The sequence below is a fragment of the Talaromyces marneffei genome, chromosome 2 (genome assembly GCF_009556855.1).
Source record: "Talaromyces marneffei chromosome 2, complete sequence".
Taxonomy (NCBI): domain Eukaryota; kingdom Fungi; phylum Ascomycota; class Eurotiomycetes; order Eurotiales; family Trichocomaceae; genus Talaromyces; species Talaromyces marneffei.
Window position 1 is genome coordinate 576,912 of NC_072349.1, and position 19,116 is coordinate 596,027.

Genomic DNA, 19,116 nt, shown 5'->3' on the forward strand with positions numbered 1-19,116 from the left:
GAGGCTCGAAGATCAGGCACGACGTGAGTGGCCGGCGTAAGCATAGACAAGGCTGCTTACCGGTTATTCCTGCCTGGCAGTTGATTAGCCACATTTGTCACAATCTTATCCGATGCATTATAGTACCTCTGTGCCACGAACATGCGGCTCTGCTGGCGGGGTAATCCGTATCAATTGATTTCAAATAGTTACGATTGGTACAATTCGACATCATAAACTCGAGAAAACACCTTTCATTTCACATCCGTACAGCAAGAACATTCCCAACAATGACTTTGATCATTCGTAGCAAGACTGTTACAACGACGACAGGACAATGGCACTTTGTCCTACACGGCGGGTGTTCTGAGACTTGCGCAGACGTTGATCGTCAGCGCGAGACCGTTGAGAATCTCCGGTCAGTGGCTGAGAGTGTCTCTAATGCTCTCAGCCAAGGAGCCACAGCTAAAGAGGTGGTAGTTCTAGCCGTTGCGGCCCTGGAGGACTGCCCCACCTTTAATGCGGGACATGGAGCTGCTCTTAATGAGGAGGGAGTTCACCAGGTTAGCGCTTTTCCCTTTTCCCTAGATGCTACGTGATACTACGTACTTACCACACTCCAAACATGCCAGCTCGAGGCCGGAATAGTAGACGGCGCAACCAAGGCCTACGGCGCCGTCGGGTTGCTTGAAACAACCAAAAATCCCATCCGCTTGGCCAACGAGCTACTCGAAAATGGTCCGCACACGATCATCGTTGGCCGCGCGGCGGATGACTTGGCCAAGGAATTGGGCCTGGAGACAGTCCCCAATAGCTATTTTACCACTCCGTTCCGTATAACTCTCTCGGAGCGTTCGAAAGGCAAGAAGATTGTGAGTGGGGGATCGGGTACAGTTGGAGCCGTTGTCCTTGACAGCCACGGTCAACTGGCTGCGGGTGGTTCGACGGGGGGAGGCACGGGGAAGAAGGATGGGCGGCTGGGGGATACTGCACTGCTCGGAGCCGGTTTATATGCTGATGACCGCATAAGCGTTGTTTGGTGAGTTGCCTTCTGTCCCTTGGGAAAGGATTGTTCTGACAAATCCACAGTAGCGGCGCTGGAGACGAGATTCTGAAGCACTCTGTTGCCGCCGCAGTTGCCCAGTACCACTCTAACGGCTATAACTTGCGTGATGCTGCTCGTCAAGCGTTGGCACCTGTCTCACAAGCGGGGGCATCTTGCTCAGTGGTGGCCCTAGATGCAAATGGAGAGTCTGTTGTGGAGTCTAATGCACGACACTTTCCCGTCTCCTGGGGCAGCTCTTCCACAAGCCCCGAGTCACTCATCCATCCTACGACTATACCTGTGCTCCAGACACACATCTTTTACCAGGACAACCAATTGATCATTGGACATTCACGTTATCCATCGACTCGTGGCCACACCCTAGCTGCGTTCAAGACAGATGTGGAGAGCCTATTTGACTTGTCCTTGGATGAGTTCGTGCGCGCGATGAAAGCCATCCGCACCGTCACCTCGGCGGTTCGCAAATTCTATCAGGTAGGTCGCTGCGCGCTGATCACCGAAGGTAAAAACGTCCTCTCAATCTGGCCTCTGCATGGCCTAGGTCGCGACTGGAAACCAATCACGAGTGACGTGAAGGAGTACCAAAAATCATTCCCTGGTTATATATCTTCTTACGATGGCCCTATGATGGCTTCTGAGCAGCTAGATGAGATCTGCTCCAAGATTCGATCCGTCTCGGGACTGTCGGACCCCTTGAACTATCGCTTCGATGGGCCTGATGATGACAATAATCTGTTTGCTCGGATTATAAGGGGCGAGCTATCGCAGTGGCGGGTTTGGGAGGATGATGAACATGTCGCCTTTCTCACTCCATTTCCTAATACTGATGGTTTCACTGTGTTGGCGCCTCGGGCCCATCTCTCAAGCGACGTCCTCTCTCTTGAGGAGCAGTCCTACACCAAGCTGATGGCAGCAGCACACACAGTGGCCGGTATTCTGATGACAGCTTTTGGCGCTGAACGTTGTGGCATGATCTTTGAAGGATTCGAGATTAACTACGCCCATATCAAACTCATCCCAATCCATGCCCCGGTCGATCCGCCATTTGATACTGTAGCTCCCTTTCATGAGACATACCAGGGCTATGTGAGCTCTCTCCAGGGACCAATATGTCCAGACTGTCCGGGGCTTGTCCGCACATCCCAGACTTTGAGACAGAAGATTGTCGCCCCAGAGAGTGCATCTCCACCACGTTCATGGAGTGATCCCAGTCGTCATCTGTTGACAGTCTTACAAGACCCTTGGTACGAAGTCTTGTTCACGGTTCAGGACACCCTTTTTCACACCTCGACAGACTTTTTCCGCAAGTCCCATGGCTACCAATATTGTCTTGTACCTTCCACAACCGACGCCGTTAGTTCGCCGATGGGTCTAGGTTCGGACTCTCTGCCTGTTTCAGTATCGCTCCTAGGCCAGTCGACCTACTTGGCTGACTCGATGCAGTTTGCGCTGGAGTATTTTCTTCGCATCAGAGACACGGTGCCGGGTGTATACTATATCAGCACGTCTTTCCGTGGCGAGGACCATGATGCGAGACATGTCAATCAATTCCATCATGTGGAGTGCGAGCTACGCGGTTCATTTGCACAGGGTATCAAAATTGCAGAAGGCTATATCCTCAATCTCGTAGCAACGCTCCTCCGCGACCATGCGTCCCTCATCCAGGCTAGCACCGCCGATGGTTCAGGTCGTCTGGACCACCTGACATCGCTCCACGACTATGCAAAATCCCACGGAGGTAGATTTCCGCAGATCGCACTCGACGACGCGCTGTCTCTACCGACCATGCAAAACACCAAAGCAGAGATTATCTGGCGACCTGTCTCCGACTCCGACTCCAGCAAAGGTCGCACACTGACTCCGCTCGGCGAGCGACGGCTCCTTGAACATTTTGGCGGCGGCCCCGTTTGGGTGACGGAGATGGACCACCTCTCTGTTCCATTCTACCAAGCTTACACCGATTCCGCTCGGAGGAAAGCTCGTTGCGCGGACCTGCTTTTGGGATCGGGTGAGGTTCTTGGTCTAGGAGAGCGCCATGTATCTGCCGACGAAGTGCGGCATGCATTGAATCTCCACCAAGTGGCGGACAAGGGCAAATATAAGTGGTATACTGATGTACGGGAGAGTAAACCGTTGCAGACGGTGGGCTGGGGTATGGGTATTGAGCGGTTTCTTGCGTGGGTGTTTCGGCATGATGATATTCGAGATTTGTTGATTGTTCCTCGGTTGAAGGGAATGTCATTTGCGCCGTAGTGTTTTGTTCTCGATTGTGTCGTACCGGGTGAGGGATTGTACATAGTAATATACCAAGCAATGCCTGACTTGACAATTGATTGATTATGACTCTTTTTACGGAGTACTCCGTATCTCTATGTCGACCATGACGGTTAATGGCTTGGTGGGGGTGCTAGTGATGGGGAACCTTGCATGCATTAGTGAGGCACAGATTGAATCTTGACAGGGGTCTCGCTGCCATGTCCATCATGAAGTCCAGGCATTGAGCCAGCCCTATAAACATGCAATACTCCATAGGAAGGTACCTGGCACAAGTCAGGGCTGTATACAAAATGTCTCTCCTGAAGGGAAAAGGAGAGAATGATTGGTCGGCAGACACATTTCCCATTCCGGCCTAGTGGTCCCGAGCTGCCGGATTTGACGTCAGCCGTTTTTGTTTTTTTTTCCCCCTCGCTTCCTGCCACTGCCCACAGACGGAGTAGACATTGTGCCATACAGACCACTATACAGTCTGTATGGACAAGAGAGCTCTAGGTCTATAGAAAGCGATAAAGAGCGTCTCGACACCGGTGAAGCAAAATCTGGGGCATTCCTCGAGCGAATGTGACAGGTCAGTCACGCGTCGGCATGTTGTACGTACCCGGATGTATTCCGGCGGTAGGTAGTGGGCCGCTTCGAGACAGCTTAAGGACTCCGGGCGAGGATGTCGAATCGCGCATTGGTTCCTTGTTAAACGCTAGATAGTCGATAACTATAGGCAGCCTCTCGAGTAAAACAAGGACGAAAGAGGCACGGAAACAGCCAGAAAAAGAAATAAAAAGCAATTAAAAAAAAGAGAATACAAGGACCTTGGAAGGAGCTCCCCGGAAACATCGAGGAACAAGGAAAGAGCTACTGTAACCCACCATTTGACAATTGCCTTCGCAGTCTTTCCGATAGTATCAAGTTACTATAGTATCAAAGCATCAGCTGACCCAAAACAAGTATACTACGTATGTATGTGAATACGCTGCTGGCTGTGCCATTATTGTATTTGTGTGTGCGCAAAGGCTGATCGCTGCGAACGTCAGCATCCGGATCCACAGCCCACCCTTCATCCCTTGTCATTGGCAGAGAGCAAGGTGTCTTAGCTAATAATCCACTATTCCAGCCACTTTGCCTCTACCACACCTACCAAATTACCATTGTCACCCTTACAAGCTACATCTCTCGGTCTCTACACCACCGACACCCAGAGACATCTCAACCACGCCGGAGTTTCTCTCACGAATCGAATACACCTGACCTACAACCTCGATTGGACCGCCATCATGCCCAAGAAGGGAGGAAAGAAGCACAACAAGAAGAAGGGAGCTGGCGGCGGCGGAGCTAAAGTCCCGGATGTCAAGAACGTCATGTAAGTTGGATACCAAGGGGAATCAAATACACATGTCCATGAGTGCGTATCTAACAAATCGATAGAAGCCCCGGGCACAAAGCAGAGGACAAGCTCATGTACGGTGAGGGAACCGCTGCCGAAGCGACAGCAGCAGAGGCCGCTCCGGCCGCAGCAAGCGGATCTGCTGCTGCTGCTGCTGAAACTGCAACCGCTCCCAAGTCACAAGAGGCTTTGGCGCAAGATATCACCAAGACAGAACCGACCGCAGCAGTGCCAGGGAAGGAGGAGGAGCTACCAGTGCGCGAAAAGGGTATGCCTATCTTCTACCTATTCAAAAATCGAATTGTCTAATTAGATTGACGTAGACATCGTTCCCACTGACGCGACCAAAGAACAACGCGGCGACGAGCGAACCAAGGCATTGGCCGCTGCCGCACCCACGACTGCGCCCACCAGCTTGAAAAAGGAAGCCGAAGAGGACGTTGCAAAGGAGACCAAGATTTCTGAACCTGAACCCGAACATCCCACTACTTCTCGTTCTACAGAGCGTGCGGATTTAGTGGCAGCTACAAAGGGCAAGGCTGAGCCAGTTGTTGCTCCTATTAATGCTGCCATAGACGCTGTATCTGAGGTTGCTAAGAAGGGCCAGATTCCTACAGAGGAAACCACCGGTCTTGTCACAGCTGGAGGAGCTGCTGCAGTAGCTGCCACAGCAGCTGGCGCGGCAGTATTAGCAGGAGAAAAGGCTGAAAAGGGTCGAACACAACCAGGTAGGTATCCCATATATTACCATAAGAGCGCAACTGACTTCATGCAGCTGAATCAGCCTTGGGGAAAACGGAGGCGGCAAAGGAGGCGGCACACATCAAACGTGCTCACGAAGTACCAGTTTTTGTTACTGAAGAACGGGATCAACCGTCAAAGAAGCCGCGCGTCGATGAATCTGCCGGGACTCAGCCGAACTTGGCGATCCCCGGGCGTTTCCCAACTCCTTCAATAGCTGACTCGGCGGCATCTGGAGCAGACAGCGCCATTGCTTCGGAGGCTCGGGATATAAGCAAAGGAGAGGCAGTCACAGCGAAACCCAAGGTATCCGACACTGCGGCGGCTACTACATCCACTCAACAAACCGCAACCCAGGGCCCAACAGAGGCAGCAATTGCTGCGCCAGCAGCCGTACCCGTCGCTACTAAAGATATCAAAGCAGAGGAAGTCGACACAACCGGCACTGGCGCTGGTGCTGGTACTGCAGTTTCTACCGAATCACCAGCTGGAGAAGCCTCGACACAGAAAGAACCTGTTTTGCCCGTCACTCCTCAAAAAGCCGACACAACGGCCAAGCCAACTAGCCCGGCGGCAGCAGCAGCAGCTGCTGCTTTTCGGGGACACTCAGCAGAACAACAACAAAAACAACAGGCAGCCGCTGCTACCAAGGCTCCCGAGGAAGTGGCTCCCTCCGAGCAAGCACAACCAACACCTGCTCAAAAAGAGGCCAAAAAGGGAGGATTTATGGCCTGGATCAAACGCAAGTTCAGGGGAGAAAAGTCAACCACTACTGCCAATGCCAGCGACCAGTGATCAATGGAGCCGTGTTAATAATGTTTGATCTAGCTGTACATTAGCGCTCCTCGTGCGCGAGTAATGTGGTTTCAGTTGTTTGACTTTGGGGCGTTGGTCTGGCTGGATTGGATGGGTGGATTGGATTGTATGATAGGGTGTGGTGTATTGTTGGGTAACTCCGTACAAAGGGGACTGATATCTATGCTACGCTATGCTGTGCTATGCTTCTTGTTTAAATAATACTATGGAAGAATAGAAAATAATCATAATCAAACAATCAGACAGGCAGGCATTATCCATACCTAAATGCATCAACCCTCATAGCTATGAATGAGTTTGATGTATATGTAGCACAAGGAAGAATCATACTAGATTGGTGCTTCAGCTGTAACCAATAGAATCATTTCAACTGATTCATTGTTGCGCTGTGCCCCTTTGTTTACATGCATGATACACAAATAAAACAGTTATTTGAGGGTATTGAGAACTTGTTACTGTTTGATATGGGCACATACATTGTATGTAGTACACATGCAACCAACATTTCGACGTTGTATGGCTGAAAGCTAGTAGTGGTAAAACCACCACCAAGCCAGGCATATATTCACTGAGATCCACTAATATAATTGATTTACCATCATTTGCTGCTGTTTCTCTTGCAAGCTACATGCGACGGATGTACATGTGGGTAGCTGGGGGTGATAGGACACTGGTAAAAACATGGTTTTGGTTTGAGGGATATGCTGTGAGGAATATTTCATTTAAGAGGGTGGTAGGCAGCTCGCTGGGAGGTGCCATAAGGTCCATAGTTGTCGTGACAATCAGGAATTAGCTTATACAATGCATATATACCTACACCTTTGTTTACTTGTGTTTTGTGTTCTGTTTTGTTTCTTCATGAGGCAAAGCTTTGCAAAGGTACAACTCTACTCTATGGGTGTAACTTATGTGATTATTTGCTGACATTAGTTCAGGCTTAAGCTTAGCATATCGAGATGAATAATAAACAGATCGACGTGGTATCGGGCACGAAGGATGTCAAGGACGACGACAGAACTCTGGACTTCAAGTCAACGTCCTCAATCACACGTGTTGCAGAGAACGCCAGCAGCGAAAACATACCAACCACCATCAACGCCAGCCAAGCCCCTCACAGCTCTGACCAGGAAGATAGCCACCACAACGCAATGCTCAACAGAATCCCTGACCTCTCCTCCTGGCGCCGAACACTCATCTTCATCGGCCTCTTTTTCGGCCTCTTCCTCGCCCTGATGGACACCTCCATCATGGCAACGGCCGTGTACACCATCTCTCTCGACTTCGACTCGCTAGCCAGCACGCTCTGGGCCATTCTCGCGTATCAGCTCTCCTACCTCGGTTTTGCAGTTGTCTTTGCGCGTCTCAGCGACTTCATCGGCCGTCGATTCGCCGTCGTACTCGCCTTTATCATGTTCGTCGCTTTCTCTCTCGGATGTGGATGGTCCCAGAATATCAATCAACTCATCATCTTCCGCACTTTCCAGGGGATCGGCGGCGCCGGACTTTATGCGTTGGCACTCATCGTGCTCATCGAAGTCAGTACCGTGAAACTATTTGCATTCGCGTCGGCTTTTACCGGTGCCGTTGTCGCGATCGCGGGGGTCCTGGGGCCTATTATCGGCGGTTTGTTTACGGAATACGCCTCCTGGCGATGGATCTTCTGGCTTAATGGTCCCTGTGGTGCTGTTGCGTTGCTGTGTTTTGTCCTAGGGTGGCCTGGTAAAACGACTGCGTATGATGATGTCGCTAGACGGTGGAGGGAATTTGATTGTCCAGGGGCGTTTCTGCTGCTTGCTGCGTCGGTGCTGGTTGTGTTTGGGTTGCAGGAAGGTGGAACAGGGGCATGTGCCTGGTCTAGCGGTGTGGTTGTTGGGACAATTGTTGTTGGGAGCGTCTGCTGGATTTTGCTAATCGGATGGCAATTCTATGTCTACTATCGAGGATTGAGTGACAGGATCGCATCCATGTTCCCATTCGAGCTCCTGATTCATCGACGCATGTTGGCGGGTATCATTTCCACTGTTTTGACGGGGTTCATATTCTTCACACTCATCATCTCGCTCCCCTTGCGCTTTCAGATTGTCAATCTCAAATCTGCCTCCGCTACCGGTGTGCATCTACTCCCTCTCTTGTGTGCTTGTGGAACAGGCTCGTTTGTCAGTGGTGCTCTTTCCAGTAAGAAAGACCGCACATTCTACGCTTTCGCCGCAGCGGGGTGTCTGCTCATGATCGGCTCTGGGTTGTTTTCGACCCTTGGATCTGGCTTATCGATTGAGAGCAAATGCTACGGTTTCCAAGCCGTTCTGGGTCTTGGGGTTGGGCTGACATTCTCCAGCATCTCAATCATGACATCTACCGAAACCGATTTTAAACTTCACGCCGTTGCGCAGGGGATAGTAGCTCAGGTCCGGGTACTGGGCGGCTCGATCGGGGTTGCAGCCAGCAATGCCATGTTCAATGTTACATGCGCCAGAAACCTGCGAGGAATCTTGACGCCAGAACAAATCGCGGGTTTGCAGACGAATACGCAAATTTTGGCCACGCTTGATGCAGTGCAGAGGCAGGCAGTAAGGGTTGCGTATAGCGATGCGTTCAACAAAAGTTTGAGGATCTGTCTTGTGGTTGCTGCAGTGAATCTGGTGGGTAATTTGTTTACATGGAAGGGGAAGCGGGCATCAATTAGGGCGGGTACTTCGGTGGAGGGGGAGGCTTTTAGGGGTAGGAATATGGAGCAGAAGGTATAGATTAGAAGGTAAGGCTGTCTTGCCAATCCTGATAATATTTCTTATTTTGCCATTTGTGGAAATTAGATGGACGGATTTCAAAAGGTGTGGCAGTTTCTAAACTCTTGTAGGGCTTTAGATTCTGACTTCCAGTTAGGGCTAGGGCTTGCATCTCACGGAGTGCTTCAAGTCAACATTACATAACGAACAGAAGGTCTCTCCTTTCTTAGCTAAAGCATGCTCTAGGTAGTTAATTCAACATATGCAGGCATTAAAAACTATTCGAAATGAATAGAAGGATATTTCCAATTGGTGTTCCTTTCTATTCATGCTCTTTATGTCATCTGCGCCATTAGATAGAATCGCATCTTTGCCCCATCCCATCACAGCTGTCGCGGTCGAAATGCATCTAGGCAATCCTCTTCTTGACCTCCATTTCCGACAGTTGACTAATAACATGGATCGAAAAATCCAATTCTCCAACCAGCTCTCTCACACTCCTATCCCCATCATTAGTACCTTACCCAAACACAACGGGAAAAGGGTTAAGAACATACTCAATCAACCTCTCCAAATCCCCCGCAATACACCTACCAGCAAGGTGCAACACACTAAACGCCGCATACCCCGGCTCAGCCGCATGGCAAATATTCAATATATCCTTATCGACTTCTTTAAGTCGTTCACTAAACGCGTCGGGGCCGGGAACTTGTAGATAGGGTGGAAGGGGTTGGGCGTTCATGATACTTGCAGACAGTAAGGCGAGGATGGAGGTGATCTGGTGAGAGGCCATGTGTGTTTTTGTAATGAGTTTTGTGAAGTCGGTGTACCATTCGCTTTGTTTGGAAGGGTTGTTGTATGGTGTTTGTGGTGAGAGGGCCGAGGAGAATGTTTTGGAGGCGTATTCGGCGAGGTTTATGTAGTTCATTATACTGTTGCAAGTAAGTGGACTGTTGAAAAATTTTCTTGGGTAGGATGGAGCATACTTTTGCATGCACTCAATAATCCGTTCGTATTGATCCCTGGGAAACCGTCCCCCGACCTGAATCTCCCATTTGAGCGAATCCGCGTACGAACGCAACCCATTGATAGCTATTGATTGCTTGGCATACGCTCTATGCCTGGCCTTTTCTAGTCGTCTGCCCGCAGATGACTTGAGTGTCATATCACCCTCATCGCCCCTCGCACGCGCAAGAAGGGTCTCATGAGTTAGCGAATAATACTTAGCCAACAAGTACAAGGAGGCACCCAGATTCTGTCTTAGGACTGAATGATCAGATATCGGGTACGGAAAAATCGTCCATATGAAAGCAACTACAACCCCGCCCAGAACGACTGCAAGACGGTATACCGCAAGCAAGTGTGTAGGGTAGTATGGCTGACCACCAGCTTTGACGGCCTGTTCACCGAATTTAACGACTTCCATTTCACTGGCAATTATCACAATTATGGTGAGCAGGCCCACGACACCGGCTTGTTGCAATACGGGTCGTTTTAAGGGGATCCACCAGAGGCCAGTGGTGCATATGAAAAAGAAGACTATGACGCCGGCGATGTGGCCAACTGGTATGTACCAGACTACAATGGCGCTAACCATGCCAATCACCGTGCCGCTAGAGCGCAATGCGAAATTCAAGACGGTTTGGCCGGCTGTAGGACCCATGCTGATGGTCTGCATGACCATGGCCCAGACGAGGCGCTGACGCACGAAAAAGGCATGTGATGTATCAATATAAGCGATGATCCCAATCGATGTAGCGGCACACGCGACTCGGAGCCCGTACAGAGATCGTGACGAACGTAAAAAACTTGGTATCACACGCAGCCATTCTCCCATGGACTGCAGGATATTTTCAGGCGGTAGATGCTCCGGATCTTTGCGTCGATGGTATGCTTCGCCCAAGTCAAGGATGACTTTTCGACGATAGACGTCCTCACCTGTATTCTCATTTTGCTGGTTTCGATAGAGGCTTTCGATCCACCTACGGAATTCTTTGCTACCGGGGACTATGAGGTGTTTGTGTGAATGTTTTCCGCTTGCCACGCGTTGGTCGGCGAAACGGACAAAGTCGAGGATTGCGAGGCTGGATGAGTATAGCATATGTTCGACCTGACTTGTCAGTATAAAATAGTGTAAATGGAAGTGAATGGCTTACATATAGTAAAATGTACAGCTGCCTCTCTGTTCGATCATGAGGCAACCCTCCGGGCACATTCTCGGGAAGTTGTATAGGCTGATCTGGCCTAGGATGATAGAAATAATCCTCCGGAAGCTCAATGCCCTTTTGCTCACACCATTCCCGCAAAGTAACCGATCTGGCCTTGTAAAAACTCTCACATTTAGCCTCCAAATACTGCGCAAATCCTTCTTCTCCGGGACTCGCATGAGATGCGCCAGCCTCAACGTCGTTTTTGGCTCCATGTCTCTTCCTTTTCGCCAAATTCAATTGATACGCCACATGCTCCAGCCCGTCATGCATGACATCAATGATCTGCGCAAAGTGGTCGTGAGTAGATGCCATGATCACATTCCAATCATGCACCATCCTCGCATGCACGGCATCATTCTTCGGATCGACCCCCCCTTCTTCAACGGGCTTGACCCAATTATTCCACTCCATGATACGATCAAAGACATCCACCACCGTACTCAAGCCCACAAACGGCACCATCGTCGCACGCAACTGTTTAAAGATCATTCCGAATTCACTAACGCCTCGTTTGCCGTATGCAATCTCCCGCTTTGCATAGGGCAGTTCATTTGTAAGTGACGCATGGATCTGCAAAACCCGCCTCGCCGCGTTCTTGACCGCATCCGCTTTAGCTCTATAAAGCCTCTTCTCCTCCGTCAGGTTGCGCGTCTGCACACGCACAAACATATCCAATCGTTCCATGGATTGGAAATACGCCTCCTGCGCTCCAAGCGTATCCTGCAATGCGTGAATATACTCCCCCATTGTTTTTAGGACGGCATCTCGACATGTATCCGGGAAAATGAGTATATGTGTCACCGTTGCCAATGCCATACCCGTCAACATGGCCAGCAAAAGACTCTTGACGTGCGCAAATCCATCCGATACAGTAACGTAATCCGGTGCCTCGGTAGCAGCCACGAAGAATAGCATACAATGCATCTGCACGGGTATGCCGAGCTGCGGATCCTCGCCTCGTAGCGTATTCACGATATACGTCTGAGAGAACAGCCAAACAGCCGCAACGACAGACGCAGCGGTATTATACGGTGCGGACAGAATCTCCTCAGTTGATATGCCAGCTGGTAATGGGTCGGAAGTATGCAGGCGGGCTTTCACGCAGCAATAGACCATTAATAGACTACTCGCGGCGCCGAAACAGACCAACACTAAACCCTGGATGAGGAAATGGAAGAATTTGCCTCGAGGAGCGCTACAGCGACTGAACATTGCGGCGACGGGCATTAGGTAGGCTATGGTGGAGTATTCTTGGGCTACGAGATCGGATTGATACATTGCCAATGCGATTGTTGCGGGGAGGGCAGCCCTGGTTGAATTAGCTTGTTGACCTTTGCATATAGGGTAAGTAGAAAGGAGGGCATACTTCATCATCCGCAAGAAAGTCGGCACATCAATGTCCAACCGCGAGAGAGCTCGCCTCATATAGTGTGATGGCCACCACATTTTATGTCTAGTATAGTATGATCAGGGGTTAAGTACCTATTACCTTACCCATCAAACAACATCCACCACGAAAAATGAAATAAAGACAGCCGATGGTTATAATAGTAGAAAAGAACCTCCTGCATCTTAATGTCTGCTTCCTGAATACTCCGACTCGACAATAAGATCCAATATCGATTTTGTCGACACGGTTAATCGGCAACGAGAGGATCAACGACTTGCATTTGCATTTCGTAGAATATTGCATGCGACTGGATATATATTCGCGACAGATGCCCACCGTATCGACAGCAAAATGATTGATCTCGCATATTGAATTAGGCCATGATTTTTGTGATTTATAACTTATAGATTAATGCTTGGCGGGGAGTTTAACGGTGTGGAGAACAGAGGAAAAAAGAAATTCGTGAGGCTTGGGACTAGAACGTGGAAGATGGCGGAAAAGTCGGGACTGGCAATACCGGTCCAAGGGCAACTACATCGTTGGTTCGATGACTTCGGCACGCAACAGCCGGTTCGGGTACTGATGGAGCAACTCGTAGTACTGCCTAGTTGGGTAACTAGTGGATAGTATCATAGTAGTCATCGGGGTCTGTATTTACACCGAGAAAAAACAAGACATGTCAGGCTCACACCGTAAGTAAAAGGAAGAGAAGTGAAAGAATTGATGAGGAAAGATAAAAATAAAAAAAAAAAAAAAAGAGTCAAACTACTCTATGGTATATACTGGCGCTTGAATAAGAACATTATTCGGCCCGCGACCCTTTACCTCCACCGTCATGAACGTCGAGAGTCGCACTCGTGGTCGCTTATCTTGTTGTTGCTGCTGCTGCTGCTGTAATTGTTCATCTCGTTCCTTGTTATTTGTAGCATTGTCAGGCGAAGAGGCCGTTCCCTGAGAAGGATTCTGTGATTGTGCGGGAGCGGGATTTGTGGATGCCAACGATTTCTTGCTCATTAGACTTCCGAATGGATACTTCTTTCGCTGTTCACGGCTTTGAGGCATGTGCGTTGGATTTTTGCCTTGTTGTTGATCAGTTTGTTGCGGTGGTGTGGGCTGCTCTTTAATGTCTGTTTCCATTTCTTCGTTGCCTTCGCTTGCTATGTCATCTTTCCCATCGGCAAGTGGTCGTGTCAGAGGCGGCAGACCCGTTTCAACCTTCATGTTGATCTCCGACACAAAACTTCCTGGCGAAATGTAATCGACAACAATATCTCGGGCTTCTTGTGGAATTTTCTCGGCAATGTTGATCGCATTCTCAACAATCATCCGTGTATAATGAGCAAGTTCCGGTGGAGCGGGTTCCTTCAAATCGCACTGCAACATCGCCGAAAGCTTCTCTACCAGATACTCGACTAATTGATCCAGATTTTCCTGCGTAGTCCTCGATTGCAGCATATCCGCCAATCCGTCTAGAGTAGTCCGTCTCCAATTCGAAATCCGAGCCACCTGGTTTTCTTTATCATCTTCATTGAACACCTGAACTTGTTGGCGGCGCAGATGCATCTCAATAGTTTTGAGGCGTTCGCTAAAAGTGCGTTCCAAACCAGGATGGAAGTAACGGTTAAATACTTCCTCAGCCACCCATCGAGTAATCACTGCACGACCGACGCCAGTCATCTCTTTAGTGCCCACAGTAACTGCATCCTCATTGACAAAAGGATGCAACCAGTCAGGGATAGCTCTCCAATCTTTTCGTATAGAAAATGCAAGCTCTTTGATAGCACCGTCAAGACGTTGAAACCTTGCTGTGTATTCATTGTCATCTAGAACCGTACGCGAAACGGCCATACGCTGGTGAGCCACTGTATTTTGAAGCGCGGTGACCTGCGCCTCCTTTTCAAAATAATACCTCTTGACCTTTTGATATTTGGCCTCTAATCAACGAGTCAGCACGGATCTAGATAATCGAGAAGATAGAGAACATACGAAGTTCCTCATGTCGCATGATCAATGCACCAACATCTAGATTCTCCAACTCTTCCCTCACCTTGGAATTCATCGCTGCCGACGGTGGCGTCTCACGACCCTGCATATCGTGCAGGTTCTGCTGGGAAGGATTCTTGAACGATCCCTGCAATGCATTTTGAAGATGCGGCTGTCCACTCGGGGCCGCCAACGAATCCTTGCGAGTTGGGATCTGGGGCTGGGACTCGGACGGCCGCGTGCCCATCGGTTGTTGTGCGGTAGCCATATCACTTACCGATGAATCAAGAATTTGGTGTATAGAAGGGCGACGAGAGGAGGTCTACAGATTATTAGCATTTATGTAAGAAGAAGAGTCATCCAACTAACCTGACTAGGAATCGACTCAAAACTCTCAGACCGTCGATGCTGCTGCCACACCAGATGACCGCGATCGTTTATATCCGCCCCCAGGCGTTGAGATGATTGACTATTCTCAAGCGGTGTATGCGGCTGGCTCGGTTCGTAATTCCTGTTCGGACTGGCAGGCGTTTCTGCTGTTGGTGGCCGTAGAGATGTCTCCGACTCGAATTGTTGACTGGTATTGTCCAACGTCGACCGACTCTGGTTTTGGTTTAATGAATGTCCACTGGTCGATTTCGTCGTTACGCTTCTTCCATACTCCGATGACGATTGAGGCGGCTGTATAATGTTATCCCGTCCGAACGAGTGCTTTATCGAAGCCGAACGACCGAGCGATTTGTCTTTTTTAGCGGATTGTTTTGTAGCGGGGTTGCTTGATGCAACGGTCTGGTTTCGACTGAAGAATCCCTTTTTCTTCTTTTGTTGTTTGCCGCTGTCGTGGAGGAGGTCCGGTGCTGAGGGGTTGTGTTCGCTGGTGGTCCACTGTTGTTGATCGATGGAATTTCTGGCACGATCTGGGCTTTGCTGATAACTCTGAGGCTCGTTTTGGTTCTGTTGTTGCTGTTGCTGTTGCTGCTGCTGACTAGGAGTCACTATGCTGATTGTAGGCCGATCAAGAGAGGGCTGGTTGGGATTGTGGTGTGCAGGATGGCGGTATTGCTGTTGCTGTTGTTGATGTTGATCCTCTGGGTCCCGCCCATACCTTAAATCGACGCCAGCTGGAGACGGACTGTGCGGGGAATGAGGGCGCCGGCCGTGGAACTGATGGGCGGGAAACGGCTCGGAGGGACGACGATTCGCGTCAAATATTCGATCCGAAAATTCTTCCAGGGACTGTTGTTGTTGATGAAGGATCTGATAGGGGTCGTTGGGCAGTGGTAGTGGAGGAGGTCCTGGAGGAACAGCTGAGCCCGACGAAGACTCGCCCGCGGGACCTGCAGAGGACACCTGCTGGGTGCGGGTCTTTTTACTGAAGAACGAGGGCATGGATGGAGAGAGAGCTCTCTCCAGATGAAGGATAGATAGGCAGGGAAAGAAATGTTTAGGTAAGAAACAATTTCTTTGAGGCGGCAAGTAGGGATGGGTTGTGTAAAAGTTCAAAGTGTCATCTTGGATCGAAGTGAGGAGCAACTCAGCCTGTTGCACAAACCCACTAGCGACCTGCAAACTGAGGGACTAGAACTACGTAGTTCAGCTCTATTAGCCAGAGCCTTGGTATTTGCCACAGTCGGCGTTTAATCAGGAGTTACTTTTGCTAATAAGGATCATATTACTGGATCGGCAAATCGAAGCATTGTGTTGCTCTTACAGACAAAATAGCTGAGCATGCCTACCATACGCATAGACTGAGGATGAGGAGACAGCCGCCCGCACGGAATCTATAAATAGAAGCCCATGTACCCGTAACCGCTTCAGCTTCAGCTTTCCTCTTGAATGCCACGAACAAACAACAGATGCAGAAATTATCTGTGCTCGTCACAGAAACAGAAGGAAGGAAAAGAGCAAAATATCCGCTGAGTGCCTCGGAAGCTGAATCGCAATGTGTTTGTTTGCCTTACTTCGTACTTGTACTTGTGCTACTGTGGACGGCCGCGGGGCTGTGTTGATCACCAACAGTGAGTTAAATCAATAGCTGGCTGAATTAAGCGAGGCGCCGGGTGAGCATGTATACGTGTCTATCATAGGTACGTATGTGCTGAACCATGTTCTTATAGTATAGTATGATCAACGAATCAATTGTTTCAGTTATTCATAATTCATAGAGTCGCTGTATAAGCCAACCATAGATGTACCTCATACCAACAAACTAGCAAACAGCATGGGTCTTACCATACTTACCTTGCAAGGAGTGCTTCTCCTTTTTGTACATAGGGTGATTATGGCGAGCCTTGTGAGAGCTGACAATCTGCTCCTGAACATGTTTCTGGTACCTTTCTATCATGCTCTTGTCCATCTCGCCAAGAGTGCGAAGAGCAAGCTTGACGTCATTGATGAGAAGGTCGGCGCGTGGGAGACTGAAATCCTCTCGAACAACAATTCGCATCATCTTCAAGTTCTCGCAGTGTGGAGCCATGGTGTAAGCCGGTACAATCCAGCCACGTTCGCGGAGGTGGTGCGCAATGGCGAATTCGTCGAAGATGTCTCCTCGGGCAGGGTCGAGACGGAATGCCACTACAGGCAAACCGTGACCGTGGCCTTTGCTCATCATGATGAAGCCAAGTTCTTGGAGCTTGGCGGTAAGGTAGTCGGCGGTGCGAGTGAGGTTGAGCATGATGGAGCGGTAACCTCGCTTACCAAGACGGATCATCTGGTAGTACTGACCAATAACCTGAGAAGCACCCTTGGAGAAGTTCAGGGTAAAACTAGCTTGGTCGGCTCCAAGATAGTTAACGTTGAAGACGAGCTCCTTGGGGAGGTATTCGGGTGAACGCCAAACAACCCAGCCAACACCAGGGTAGACCTATGCATGATTAACAATCGAAAACTTCTCGTTTCTAGTGGACAACCTACCAAACCGTATTTGTGACCAGAAACATTGATCGAAACAACCTTCTCCAGTTTGAAGTCCCACTCAAGGTTAGGGTTGACAAATGGAGCCACGAAACCACCACTGGCAGCATCAATGTGAATTGGGACATCAATGCCCCTCTCGACCAACAAGTCATTGACAGCCTTGGCATCTTCATATTCACCAGTGTAGGTAGTTCCCAGGATAACACAGATACCAATTGTGTTCTCATCCACCAAGTCCACAGCCTCCTTAGGGTCAATGACATATCGTTCATTAGTACAATAAACGTACTTTTCACCGACTTCAAAGTATCGAGTGGCCTTTTCCCAGCAGACCTGAACAGCACTATTCATGACGATATTGGGATTATGCCAGTCTTTACCTTCAGCCTTGCGCTTGTTTTGCCAGCGCCTCTTCATGGCGAGAAGAGCAAGCATGATGGCCTCGGAGGAACCGACGGTTGAAGTTCCCATGGCGTTCGGACTCTCGGGGTTTGTGGGTGCGTTGAAGAGACGGGCAATCATGTTGACACATCGGTTCTGGATGTCGACGGATTGGGGGTATTCTTCGTAGTCGATGAAGTTTTTGCTAAAGGCTTCGGCCATGAGTTTTTCGGCTTCGTCTTCCTATTGATTATTATTAGGACGATTCATCGACTGTTCGATCGATCTTAATTTACCATATAAGTAGTAACAAACGAAGCAAGACTATGATGCGTAAGCTCTCTTTTTTTCGATTTTCAAACTCAATGCAATACTTACTTGAGCATCGGGTTCCCATCCAAGCTCAAATCGTCCTTGATCATGCGATAGGCGATATCAGGAGGCATCTCCTTGTCCGGCATCTCGAGAGAGGGAAGCGACTCAGTCGCAAACCGCGATCCGTAGACACTGGTGGAGAAGTCATCGGCTCCGGGAGCACTGAGGTCGAGAGTGTCGATGGCATGGATTTTCCTAGGCTCGAATTTGGGAACTTTCTCGTCATTTCTGACAGTTGCTAGATGGACCATTTTGATACAGACAAAAGATGACACGCGAGATAAAGGGTAGATAAGCTTTGAGAGTAAGGCTGGATAAGGGGAGGGGGAGTGGAGGGAGGGATACAACGAGAAGCGAGGAGCAGGGAACAGAGAGGCTCTATATACTACGTAACACGGTGACAGTGCTCTTTTCTTTTTCCTGGCCTCCTCTGTTCACGTTCTCGCAGCAACGACATCATTGACTGAGCGGGTGGATGCTCACGGAAAGCTCTCGGCTGGGGTGGGGAAGTTTCACTATCAGGCCACGCTAATACGCGTATTTCCCGATAGCAGCAGTCTGAGTATGGAGGAGTACGGTAATTAATGTAAGGGTTTGGTACCAAGCCCCTCTATCGACGTAATCAGGGAGCTCTAGATCGCAAACAGTGGCTTGGATCTCCAGTCTTTGCCAGCACATCCTTGGTTTATTGTATACAGGTAACCCCCGTTTCAGGCATTGATAAACGAATGATAGGTATTCCAGAGCGACTAACCATCCACCAACTAATGCATCAGTCAGCAGTTGACGATGCCGATACTACGGACGACATGAGCATGTGCCACGTCTGTGTGGAATGGAAGATGTGTACGGAGTACAGTAGCGCAGCGTGAAAAAGCTTA

The 19,116-nt window shown here is 49.6% G+C and overlaps 6 protein-coding genes across 6 annotated transcripts; 3 read left to right on the plus strand and 3 right to left on the minus strand.

Moving 5' to 3' along the window:
• Positions 1-269: 269 nt before the first annotated feature.
• Positions 270-3,298, plus strand: EYB26_002549 (uncharacterized protein; the record flags this gene model as incomplete). Its single annotated transcript, XM_054261854.1, has 3 exons — positions 270-542; positions 612-1,018; positions 1,069-3,298. 3 exons carry the CDS (start codon positions 270-272, stop codon positions 3,296-3,298), a joined length of 2,910 nt encoding a protein of 969 aa, XP_054117829.1.
• A 1,292-nt stretch (positions 3,299-4,590) lies between these two features.
• EYB26_002550 (uncharacterized protein) lies at positions 4,591-6,236 on the plus strand (the record flags this gene model as incomplete). The annotated part of the gene is made up of 4 exons (XM_054261855.1): positions 4,591-4,676; positions 4,742-4,968; positions 5,024-5,428; positions 5,476-6,236. 4 exons carry the CDS (start codon positions 4,591-4,593, stop codon positions 6,234-6,236), a joined length of 1,479 nt encoding a protein of 492 aa, XP_054117830.1.
• Positions 6,237-7,213: 977 nt separating this feature from the next.
• Positions 7,214-9,001, plus strand: EYB26_002551 (uncharacterized protein; the record flags this gene model as incomplete). Its single annotated transcript, XM_054261856.1, has 2 exons — positions 7,214-7,668; positions 7,742-7,805. The coding sequence occupies 2 exons, from the start codon at positions 7,214-7,216 to the stop codon at positions 7,803-7,805; spliced, it is 519 nt and encodes a 172-aa protein (XP_054117831.1).
• A 388-nt stretch (positions 9,002-9,389) lies between these two features.
• On the minus strand, positions 9,390-12,636 carry EYB26_002552 (uncharacterized protein; the record flags this gene model as incomplete). Its single annotated transcript, XM_054261857.1, has 5 exons — positions 9,390-9,480; positions 9,538-9,912; positions 9,967-11,090; positions 11,137-12,499; positions 12,557-12,636. 5 exons carry the CDS (start codon positions 12,634-12,636, stop codon positions 9,390-9,392), a joined length of 3,033 nt encoding a protein of 1,010 aa, XP_054117832.1.
• Positions 12,637-13,345: 709 nt separating this feature from the next.
• Positions 13,346-15,952, minus strand: EYB26_002553 (uncharacterized protein; the record flags this gene model as incomplete). The annotated part of the gene is made up of 3 exons (XM_054261858.1): positions 13,346-14,514; positions 14,567-14,885; positions 14,933-15,952. The coding sequence occupies 3 exons, from the start codon at positions 15,950-15,952 to the stop codon at positions 13,346-13,348; spliced, it is 2,508 nt and encodes an 835-aa protein (XP_054117833.1).
• An 820-nt stretch (positions 15,953-16,772) lies between these two features.
• Positions 16,773-18,486, minus strand: EYB26_002554 (uncharacterized protein; the record flags this gene model as incomplete). Its single annotated transcript, XM_054261859.1, has 4 exons — positions 16,773-17,426; positions 17,477-18,103; positions 18,157-18,184; positions 18,239-18,486. 4 exons carry the CDS (start codon positions 18,484-18,486, stop codon positions 16,773-16,775), a joined length of 1,557 nt encoding a protein of 518 aa, XP_054117834.1.
• Between the last annotated feature and the right edge of the window lie 630 nt (positions 18,487-19,116).